The sequence below is a fragment of the Sinocyclocheilus rhinocerous genome, unplaced genomic scaffold (genome assembly GCF_001515625.1).
Source record: "Sinocyclocheilus rhinocerous isolate Xijiao unplaced genomic scaffold, SAMN03320098_v1.1 scaffold562, whole genome shotgun sequence".
NCBI lineage: Eukaryota > Metazoa > Chordata > Actinopteri > Cypriniformes > Cyprinidae > Sinocyclocheilus > Sinocyclocheilus rhinocerous.
The window spans coordinates 65,806-77,344 of NW_015641608.1; the positions used below are offsets into that span (position 1 = coordinate 65,806).

At 37.5% G+C, this 11,539-nt stretch overlaps 2 protein-coding genes across 2 annotated transcripts in view; one reads left to right on the top strand and one right to left on the bottom strand.

Moving 5' to 3' along the window:
* Positions 1 to 287: 287 nt before the first annotated feature.
* Positions 288 to 5,119, bottom strand: LOC107755221 (DNA repair protein XRCC3-like). The gene is made up of 7 exons (XM_016571938.1): positions 4,754 to 5,119; positions 4,532 to 4,669; positions 4,209 to 4,421; positions 1,962 to 2,116; positions 1,672 to 1,884; positions 1,496 to 1,542; positions 288 to 1,039 (listed from the first exon to the last, which is right to left on the bottom strand). The coding sequence occupies exons 1-7, from the start codon at positions 4,806 to 4,808 to the stop codon at positions 793 to 795; spliced, it is 1,068 nt and encodes a 355-aa protein (XP_016427424.1). The 5' UTR covers positions 4,809 to 5,119; the 3' UTR covers positions 288 to 792.
* A 6,287-nt stretch (positions 5,120 to 11,406) lies between these two features.
* The window catches only part of LOC107755207 (transcription factor IIIB 90 kDa subunit-like), a 63,312-nt gene continuing 63,179 nt past the window's right edge, over positions 11,407 to 11,539 (top strand). The window contains exon 1 of the mRNA XM_016571926.1: positions 11,407 to 11,419. Coding sequence (XP_016427412.1) covers positions 11,407 to 11,419 — 13 coding nt within the window. The remainder of the gene's footprint in view (positions 11,420 to 11,539) is intronic.

Genomic DNA, 11,539 nt, shown 5'->3' on the forward strand with positions numbered 1-11,539 from the left:
TCCTTCTTTCAATTTAGTTTTTTGAAAAATCACTAAATATTTATCTTTCTCTTTTGCTCTTAAACTCTCTCTATATACATTCTATTGTTTGAACTTCCCCCAAACAGAAAAACTGATTTCATGGTAAGAAGGATCATGTGCAACATTTTACATTGTCACATGATCATTTTTGATACACAGTTAGGGTTTACCACTGGGGCACACCATGGCATGAAAGCATTGTAGAAAACAACAGCTTTTCTGAAAAATGCCTATTTGCCTTTCTGTTTGAAATATCAAAGCCTAGTCTCAACTAATGCTATCTGTCCTTGTTTTGAGTGTTGTAGGTCGGTAGATCGATCAAAGAGTGACTGGACTGGTTCTAAAGTAAACTGAATTTGCTGTTTTCTTATATGAAAGAACAAAATAACCCGTTCTCTTCAAGGGCAGGTGAGGGGTAACAATTGGGCTTTATTCACTTTACTTATTGCTGTTTGGAACTATATTTATGTTTGAAAACTGTGACAACATATATCTAAGGAAAACATTTATTCTGTAACAAAGGCAAAATAATAATAATAATAAAAATTATTATAAAAATAGGATTAGATTTGACAAAATTATTTGCACATAATACCTGTAATAATCGTGTATTAAAAATAATGTGCATTCATTTCAAATGGTATAAATTTAGCCATTCCTCACAAAAACATTCAAATGTCCTTTATAAACATTTATGTCCATTAGCAGCTGTTAACTGCCATGTTGTGTTTTAAGTAGTCCTGTCCATCTGCTCCTTTGGCAGATAATTCATCATGAAGAGCCCTGTGGCTGCAGGTCTGAATTGTCATCAGGGATCCCTCTCACTCCTTCTTCCCAAACTCCACACAGGCAGCTCGCTCGAGGGAGGTGTGGGGCGAAAACCACTTCTAATTTTCGGGGAGCACTGCTTCGGCTGTCTGATTGTACTTGCCCCGCCAGTCTCCTGAGCATGAGTCTCACCATCACCTGGTTGGCCCAAGCGATGCCCAATGCAGGAAGCACCTTACTGCCCACCAGCCTGTGTATGATAAGTTAAAAACAACTTATAATAGAGCATCAGAAGCTCAAAATATGTTCGGTCCAGTTCTGTAATTACACCAAACCTTCTGAAATGAGCTGAGCTTTTATACAGCGGCAAGAACTATGTGAACCCATTGGAATTGGTTAGTATTCTGCATTAATTGGTCAAAAAATGTGATCTAATCTTTATCAAATTCTCAAGTGTAGAAAAGCACAATATGCTGAATATTTACTGGGATGTGTTCAATAAATGACATGAAAGATTATAGTTTAGTTGTACTTCATGTGTCATTAGCTTCAGCACATTGTGTTTTTCTATACTTGGGAATTTAATGAAGATCAGATGACATTAATAATGCAGAAAACCAACCAATTCTAATGGGTTCACATACTTTTTCTTGCCACTGTATATGGGCCGTTTTGCTGCTGGCTAAATTGACACAAACACACTCACCCATAGTCACACCTTCCTGGATTTGGTCCGTCCACAACATCTGTAACCTGGAGCAGAGAAATAGCATAAGAACAATTTGCATGTTATTTAAATTCAAATGATAAGATCTATATTGTTCGCAGAGCATATTGTATAGTCTTTCTGATTAGGTGTTAGAAATGAGATGCCGGTCTAACCTGGTTGACACAGACTACAGGTGCACCATATTCATGACTCAGGTGGTGAAGTATATTGGAAAAGGCCAGCAGGTGGCGTGACCTCTGCACAGCCTCATCAGCCTGGAACTCACTGCGAAACAAAGCTGCCACAGAGTCCACCACCAGCAGTCTGACCAGCCCTCGCTTCAGCAGCACAGGCACACGCTGAGACACGCACGCCTGCAGAGCCTCCTGCTCACATATCAAGCAGCATTAAGTGCTTTCTGATGGTTATTATCTGTAATAAGAGGAATGTTTGCCAGTCTTACCAGGTCAACTGCATGCTCGATGTAGATGTTGTCGCTAAAACGCCGACTGCGGATCAGAGCTGGTGGCAGATCTGGTCTGAGCTGGGGCTGCTGGGTAATGAGTTGCCGTAGTCGTTTGATAGGGAAAGAATCCTCAGTGCAAATATAAACAGCTCCTGTTAAATGACCATATAAAATGTGAGTTAATAATACAGTAGTTAAGCAGACATTTATTAAAATGATTACTTTCTTCTGAACTCTCCTTCTACCCCAATAATCTCTCATGGCCAATTTCAAAAGAGATCTCAAACTATACTCGATGCGTTTCTGATAGTTGAAATGTCAGCAATCTATAGCAGTGGTCCTCAACCAGGGGTCCAAGGCCCATTGGCGGACCTCAGAAAACTTCCAAGTAGAGTTGGGTATTGTTTGAATTTGATCAATTCCGATTCCGATTCCAATTCACAGTTTTGAGTCCGAAGTGGTTAAAAAGAAATGAAGTCAAACATTTAGATATCAAACATATTTATTCTGTGTCTCTTGCTACAAAACATTTAATTGCTGCTGAATACCATGAACAAAAATCAGCAGGCTACATAAAAACTGGACTCGATTAAGAGTAGTTTGCAAAATAGAGCTGTATGATTCTGGAAAAATTGAGACTTTTTTTAAATGGAGTCTCTCACAATTTAAAGAAAAAATATTAGACAACTAAACAAAATCTCATGGAATTTATGAATGGAATGATTCAATGACTCACTAAAGATTTACTTGTTTTATTACTGGATGAATCAGTGTTTTTGAATGAATCTCTTGAATGAATGATACAAAGACAAATACATTTTTAACAACCCCTTTTCGCCACCTAAAAAAAAAGGTGCACACAGGAATTGATAGGTGGAATTGAAATTTTAATTTTACAACAAGTGTCTGATTCCTGACCTTAAGTATCCGATTCTGGAATTAGAATCGATTTTCGATTCCCAACCCTACTTCCAAGGGGACCTCAAGATGGCTTAAAATGATTTAAAATAAAACAAGCATTAAAATAACCTAAAAAAAATGAAAATTATTATTTTACTGACCTCCCTCAATAATTATTTTTTAATTAAAGAACCAGGATTCCTTTATATTCCTTTCATCCTTCTTTTATTATCTGTGTTTTTGTTCTGTCGCTGTCATTCTGTTGCACTGCGGAAGCTTCCGTCATGAAAACAAATTCCTCGTATGTGAAAACATACCTGGCAATAAAGCTCATTCTGATTCTGATTAACTTGGAAAACCTGGATAATTCAGGGCATTCTAATAGTTTGCAAAATAGAGCTGTATGATTCTGGAAAAATTGAGACTTTTTTTAAATGGAGTCTCTCACAATTTAAAGAAAAAATATTAGACAACTAAACAAAATCTCATGGAATTTATGAATGGAATGATTCAATGACTCACTAAAGATTTACTTGTTTTATTACTGGATGAATCAGTGTTTTTGAATGAATCTCTTGAATGAATGATACAAAGACAAATACATTTTTAACAACCCCTTTTCGCCACCTAAAAAAAAAGGTGCACACAGGAATTGATAGGTGGAATTGAAATTTTAATTTTACAACAAGTGTCTGATTCCTGACCTTAAGTATCCGATTCTGGAATTAGAATCGATTTTCGATTCCCAACCCTACTTCCAAGGGGACCTCAAGATGGCTTAAAATGATTTAAAATAAAACAAGCATTAAAATAACCTAAAAAAAATGAAAATTATTATTTTACTGACCTCCCTCAATAATTATTTTTTAATTAAAGAACCAGGATTCCTTTATATTCCTTTCATCCTTCTTTTATTATCTGTGTTTTTGTTCTGTCGCTGTCATTCTGTTGCACTGCGGAAGCTTCCGTCATGAAAACAAATTCCTCGTATGTGAAAACATACCTGGCAATAAAGCTCATTCTGATTCTGATTAACTTGGAAAACCTGGATAATTCAGGGCATTCTAAAAGTGTGAATTTTAGATCTAGAATTTGTGTGTGTGTGTGTGCTTTCTAGACATCATTAAAATTAATAGCCTACAATTTTTATTTTATCGGATAGAAACTGGCTAAAAATCCTTATCCAGTAAATCATAAACAACTTGGAGTCAAGTTGAGAGCCACTGCTTTATAATTGTTATATGTTTCAATTTCCAGTCAGGGGAAATTCGTTTTTTTTCAACAGTTCGTTTCTATTCCTGTAACAAAACAAACAAATAAAAACGGGGGTTCATGTCCCCTTACCAGAATTAAGCCCTCCGTTTTCCTGCGGATACTGGACAGACAGGCAAAGCTGCAAACAGAACTGAGTTTTCCCAGCAGCACTCTCGCCTGCCAGCTCCGTTATTCCTCGTATCGGGAGACCACCGCGCATCAGACCGTCCAGAACGGGGCAGGCAAACGAGAGCCTGTGTCCGGCCTCCAAAACAGGACATTCTCCCCGGATCAGCTGTAAAGCTGAGAATATATTAAAACAATAGTTTGGCTTCAAAAATGGCTGATTCTCACAAGAGTATTGCATTTATTTAAAATGAAAAGTAGTACTATAGTAGTACAACGAAGCCCACCTGTGACCGGCTTGGACTTGCGGACAACAGCCGCTACAGAACAATGCACCCTCTGAACATCAGTCTTTGACAAGCGCGTCAGTCTCTGCAAATCCGGACCAGAGACACAGAGGATCTCCTTGGCTGATCTAAAATTGGCTGAACAGTAAAATAAAATAACATTAAACAAGGAGCGAATTCAATTTAAGTCTAAGCGTACTCAAGGTGGATTTTCTCGCTAACCCTTTTTAACAGCAGCAATAATCCTTGGATTCAGATCAAGCTGTTCCCACTCCATCAGCTCTCGTGAATCTCAATTTAAACAGTGTAAGGTTAATAAAATAACGTTCAATTATTATTTTAACTCACTAAAACTAACGTATCTGCACACGTTTTGAATTGCACAACATGTACTTCCCGGTCAGCATGTCTTAAACTCTGTCAAAATCAAAGTCTTGAATTCAATCGTTACCGATTTTATTATTTTTAACCTAGCGGTGTTTATATTTCAAGGACAGACAGGCGACTACAAATATAACGAACAATACTTTATTTTATCAAAGAGTGCGATATTAGCGAACCGGCTAAACAACAGCACACACACTCCTTCATATTATCGCGCTTTAAGACCGGGGTCCGCCACCGGCCCAGTGCATTATCAAAATGGGGGTGTCGTGAATATAAGTGCTTAACTAAGCAGAATAACTAGGATTATAATAAAGATAAATGTATCATTAATATTTTCAAAAACTGTGTTTTCCCCTGAATGAAACATATTAGTTAAATAAAATAAGCAAAACAACTAAAAGAAGAATTGCGGCATAGCGGCCTCCCCTCTATATTCAGTTTTTAGAACAGCCCTCAATGTTGTATCGCTGACTTGGGTACTAGAAAGTCACAACAGTAATGGTGTTATGAATCAAATGATATATTTTACCATAAAAATTAATTTAGTCCTTTTAAACATGTTGCTCAATGATTGCAGTTTAATTAGTTTATAAAACCTAATCATAAATAGGAGTGGAGGATACTGGATACTGCTTTAAAGTGTTTGATCACAAGTCAAGTCTTTAACGTTAACGTAACGTTACTTCCTTTGACAGGTGAGTGGTTAGCGTTTATGTCTTAGATGCTTTATATTTATGCGAGTCTTTATCATATGAAATAAAGAATAAAACGATGAAAACGCGCTGTTTGTATTATGGTTAAATTTGTATCACGTCTTATGCAAGCTAGCTTTTCATTTGGTAGCATATGTGCACATATCAAAACATTAGCTCAGCAAGGTTTATAGACACTAAAAATATACATTAGAGATCAATCTAATATAAAGGTAACGTTAATCCGAATAGGGGGGAAAATATGATTCATGAACGACAATGAAGGAGGCTCAACTGGGTATTGTGTGGAAGTTCGCTAGCCGTGTTGTTACGTAGCGAAGCAGCATGTCAGGGATGTTTGTGATCCGGCGACCCGGGTTCAAATCCCGCTGTGGACCTGCTGTATAGTTTACTACAACATTCACCTACTACACGTTTTTATAGAATTTTATTACGTATTTTGTTGTAATATCCCAATAACAGTAAACTGACGTTGCCTAATGGATATTGTGTGTTTAGTCAGATGTTTCTTGTTCAGTAATGGTGTTCATGTTATCTTCCTCAGGTCTGGATCTTGCTGCCAGTATGAGTCGTCAGTGTAAGAGCTGTGGTGGAGCAGACATCGACACAGGAGTGTGTGGTTTCAGTATTAGAATATGTTAACTTGAACATTTGAAAAATATAAAAAATAAATTGCTTAAATTTACAGTTCTATCATGTATGTTACTTAAATGCGTTGTACATAATTTAGCAATGGAAAATTACCTCTTATTATTCCTTTATGAATGCTGGAACCATAATGGCTTCTGCCACCAGGAAAGAACAGGGTCCCTCTCAATTTGTCATATGATGGTTTTACTGCTAAAAGCTTATGATCAGAAAGAAAATGCCTATCTTCGACTTCTTTTTGCTGGTGTGTATGCAAAAACGCTAATGTCTTTGGATTATAGTCGTCATCTTCATGCATGAAATTGTTGTGCTCATCTGCTACAGGTAAAAGGCCTACTTTTTCCAATCCGTACTCTTTAAATGGCTGAGCACTGCTTTCAGTGTCAAGTTTGTTCTTATATTTCATGTTGAATGTGGGAAGTATGTAACTTTCCAAATGTGTTTGGCCCTGTTCAGTTTTGCCTGCTTCAAGTTTGTTAGAAATAATATTGTCTTTGTTAGTATAGAGTAAAGGATCTTTTGTAGACGGAGTGTTAATCAGTTCATTAAAATGATCTGGGGAGTGTTGAAAACCACTGTCAGGAGTGTAACTGTCCATGTATTCTCTCAGGAAAAGCTGGTCACTCACTTCATTGCTATTTGGATTGTAGTTTGTTGGATTACTGATGGCAGTGACAGACTGTAAAATGTAAGGCAAGGTTTTATTTATGACGTGTGATGCATTTTTTGATCCCCTGTGGAAAGCTGAAGCTGAACTGTCGTCACCACTCATCCTAGAATTATGATGATTTTGGCCACTCCTTTTCATAGACGTTTTCTGTGGGAGGTCAACAAGGAAAGATCTGTAGTCTTCAAACAAGCCATCAAAAGAGTTTTGCTGCCCTGCACGTGTCATAGATGGACCAGAGCTGTGTTTAATAATCGTTTGGGGTGTAAATTTCACACCAGATTCCTTGAAGAGTTGGGTACGTCTCTGTGTGGATAGGGAATATTGCTGGCGTGGTAACTGTCTTCTGATGTCTTCCTGCCCTGATTTGATGAGGGAAGTCCTCTTTGCACAAACTGTGTCAGAGGCTGCCTGAGAGCTGATAAGGTTTCCTTGTAGTCCTTGTAGGTTATGCAGAGATACAAAGAGAAAAAATGATTGATGAATTGTCCTGTAATAGAAAGTGTTAGTAACCTATTACACCTGTAGTGTCTGTAAATTTGACTCTACCAAAGCCAGGTCTTTTAAAGGGGTCATATGATGCTGCTAAAAAGAACATTATATTGTGTATTTGGTGTAATGAAATGTGTTTATGCGGTTTAAAGAAAAAAAAACACATTATTTTCCACATACTGTACATTATTGTTTCTCCTCTATGCCCCGCCTTTTTGAAACGTGTCGATTTTTACAAAGCTCATCGGTCTGAAAAAGCGATGTGTGCTGTGATTGGCCAGCTATCCAATGCGTTGTGATTGGCCGAATACCTCAAGCGTGAGACGGAAATGTTACGCCCCTCACATACTGTTGATGCCGTGTCCCGGCCGGAGCGACGAGACAAAAACATTAAAATCCATTACAAACGAGGCATTTGTTGCATCCAGTGGGGACATAATTACTGATTATAATGGCTTATACTGTCTTTTTACGCGTTGCGTTGCATTGCAACGCGCCGCGTAAACATAAAACTCTGTCTGCATTTGTGATCAGAGAAATGACAAACAACAAGTGCTACTCTACTGCCCAAAACTCGCGTTTGAATCATCAGTAGCAAATCCTTTAAATGAAAACGTACTTACAGACTGTGAGTCAGAACTGCCGGCATTTTAGTGTAACGTTACTCTCCCAGGATCAGTAAACAGTCCTCCATAAAATGTGCTGCACACATCTGGATATTTGGGTTAAACTGTTCTGGAACAGTGTTGTAAATACAACTTAACCACTGATTTGTAGTCGTGTCCTCTTTTGGAAGACCAAACAAAGTAGTTTCGCTTTCACAACGAAGCACACAGCGTCTTCACGACATGGCTGCAGCGTCAACAATACTACAGTGAGAATAAAAGTTACGCCTTCTTTCTTTGCGTGAACATTTGGGCGGCATTATGCAAATCTTCCCACATAGTGACGTAGACATGTGGGGGCGTGTTAGAACGAGCCGTTTTAGGTAGGTGTGGCTGACTCTGAACTTTTATAAAGAATATCTCTTTGGATTTGAGACTTTAGTGTTTGCAACTTTACAGATCTTCTTTATGCACCAAGAGCTTGTAACACTCCAAAGAGAAAGGAAAAATTGAAATCGCATCATATGACCCCTTTAAACAATCTGGATGTAAAAAACCTTCTTAACAGAGTCAAGTGGATAGAAGCATCTCACAGTGAGCCTGATATATTCAGAGGAAAAAAAGAGCTGATTTTTTTTGTTTTCAAAGATTCAATCATGTTTAATTCAATGTTCACATACTTACGAGTTTCATATATTGACAAATACCTAAATTTTGATTCCCTTTAATGGCTGATTCCTGGTCAGGAATCTGGTTATGGCACCTTCATAAGAAATGACCTCGTTTTCATACACAATGTAGCCATCACCCAACTACACAAGGATGCAGATTACATATCAATCAGTAAATAGATATACAGTTTAAAATAGATACATGTGTAGCGCCCCCTACGTGTTATAATTTTAGGATAGCGCACCAGGTTCATTAAACTAAACTGCCTACAACAATGTTGTAGTTAGGCCCCTCTGACGTCACAAAATGAAGTATTTCAATAGTATCAGTCAAGGAAACACTGTATCATTGCTGTTCATAAGCGCAGCAGCTGGTTTGTTTACAGCAGAAACCAAGGAAACGCTTTAAGCGCCACCTGCTGGCAGAGAGTGAATCTGCGTCTCATTCAGCTCTTCTGCTGCTTCTGTTTCATGCAGATATTTTTATGTATAGTTTCACAAAACTGAAGTCAAACCATTCTGTTTTTGCTTCAAATTTAGAAATTATACAATGTAATTTAGATTAAAAACGGCTCATGTTGCATGTATGCAGCATAACATACTTATTTGATTTGGGGCTTGTTTTAAAATTTCAATTTAGTTTTGTTATTTACATTTACATTATATTTACATTTAGTCATTTAGCAGACGCTTTTATCCAAAGCGACTTACAAATGAGGACAATAGAAGCAATCAAAACCAACAAAAGAGCAATAATATGCAAGTGCTATATTAGTATATTATTATAGTGTTATATTTCAATTTCACAAAGAAATGTGCAGCATTTTGTCCAAGCAATAATAAAAGGACACATTTCATTTATAATTTGTCTTAAATCTCATTTTGTAAAAAAATCGTAAATCGAATCGAATCGTGAAATCAAAATCATGAATCGAATCGAATCGTGAGTTGAGTGAATCGTTACATCCCTACCTGCAGCATAAAATAACTTTTGTTATTGTTCTTGTTCACTGTTCCTTGCTGCTGGAAAGATCTTCCTAAGCCTATCCAGCCAGATCAATTCCTGAAAATGTTCAAGAAACGCCTGAAAACTCAACTCTTCCATGTGCAGCAGCCAAAATGGTTTTCGAGGGTCAAAATCATTGACCGAACACTTTTAATTAGCAAGTCTATTTCGTGCACACAAAATGGAGAAGCCACAACAATGTCACCAGTGTTTAGGGGCAGTATTGAATTTTCAATTTTAAAGGGGTCATATGACGTTGCTAAAAAGAACATTATTTTGTGTATTTGGTGTAATGAAATGTGTTTATGCGGTTTAAGGTTTCATTTTGTAAAAAAATCGTAAATCGAATCGAATCGTGAAATCAAAATCATGAATCGAATCGAATCGTGAGTTGAGTGAATCGTTACATCCCTACCTGCCTCTGTGATTGTTGAATGTGGCTGATTGTAGGCAGAGCGAAAGACCACCCTGTTTGGAGTGGAATCCACCATGTATCCCATTCGCCTGGCTTCAGAGATAGACATCGCATCCAAACGGTCCTGATTCAGGAACATTATCTGCCACTCAGAGATGGCAGATCTCTGGGCCTATAAGAGGAAATAGAGAGTTTAGAGAAAACCAGATATTGTTGACCAGCTTTAGTATTATTTATATACAATTTTAGTATTTATGAATAGTTTGAATTATATTTCAATATATTTTCAGTTTCATTCTATTTTAAGTTTTAGTAATTTTCTTACATGCTTTTTTTTTTTTGGTAACTATGTTAAACTTTATTTCAGTTTTACTAATTTAAATATAATATGTGATTATTTGTGGTACAGATTATTGTCAAGCCATAGCACCATGCCTACAGCCTCAAATCTCGGGACATGGCCTGCAAAGCCCACATCAACAGACACCCAGAAATATCGATCGCGAAACTCGGTCTCAATGTCACTGAGAGCAATACAATTCATTATAGCTTTGGATTTAACTAAATGTACCATTATATGCTGAAATTTTGTTGTTCGTCACTAGAAACAGACCTTGTGGAGCAGTGGTAACAGAACTTCCATTCACCTCGCAGATTTGAAAGCACAAGAAGAGAAGCCTGTGGTATATCAGTTCTGCATGTCAGTTTTGGGATTCAGTATGCTGTATTATAGGGTGACCATACGTGCCATTTTCCCAGGACGCGTCCTGGCCAGGATTTGTTTTGGCTTTGTTTTCCTGTTTCCATGCTTGCTGAAGGTAATTTTATTTCAGTTTTACTAATTTAAATATAATATGTGATTATTTGTGGTACAGATTATTGTCAAGCCATAGCACCATACCTACAGCCTCAAATCTCGGGACATGGCCTGCAAAGCCCACATCAACAGACACCCAGAAATATCGATCGCGAAACTCGGTCTCAATGTCACTGAGAGCAATACAATTCATTATAGCTTTGGATTTAACTAAATGTACCATTATATGCTGAAATTTTGTTGTTCGTCACTAGAAACAGACCTTGTGGAGCAGTGGTAACAGAACTTCCATTCACCTCGCAGATTTGAAAGCACAAGAAGAGAAGCCTGTGGTATATCAGTTCTGCATGTCAGTTTTGGGATTCAGTATGCTGTATTATAGGGTGACCATACGTGCCATTTTCCCAGGACGCGTCCTGGCCAGGATTTGTTTTGGCTTTGTTTTCCTGTTTCCATGCTTGCTGAAGGTAATTGTAGAGTATTACAGCTTTGTATGTTCAGATGTGTTGTAAATTGGTCACAGAAACCTACCCAAAGCAGCAGCTAACACATGATTTGACAAAAAAAAAAAAAATAGCTAGAAATAT

What these genes read in the sequence shown, in the direction of transcription:
- LOC107755221 (XM_016571938.1), bottom strand. Translation starts at nt 4,808, where the DNA reads ATGGAGTGGGAACAGCTTGATCTGAATCCAAGGATTATTGCTGCTGTT. An exon ending in AAACGGAGGGCTTAATTCTG is followed by an intron (nt 2,117 to 4,208) that starts GTAAGGGGACAT and finishes GTCATTTAACAG; the next exon opens with GAGCTGTTTATATTTGCACT. An exon ending in CTGTAGTCTGTGTCAACCAG is followed by an intron (nt 1,543 to 1,671) that starts GTTAGACCGGCA and finishes TCTCTGCTCCAG; the next exon opens with GTTACAGATGTTGTGGACGG.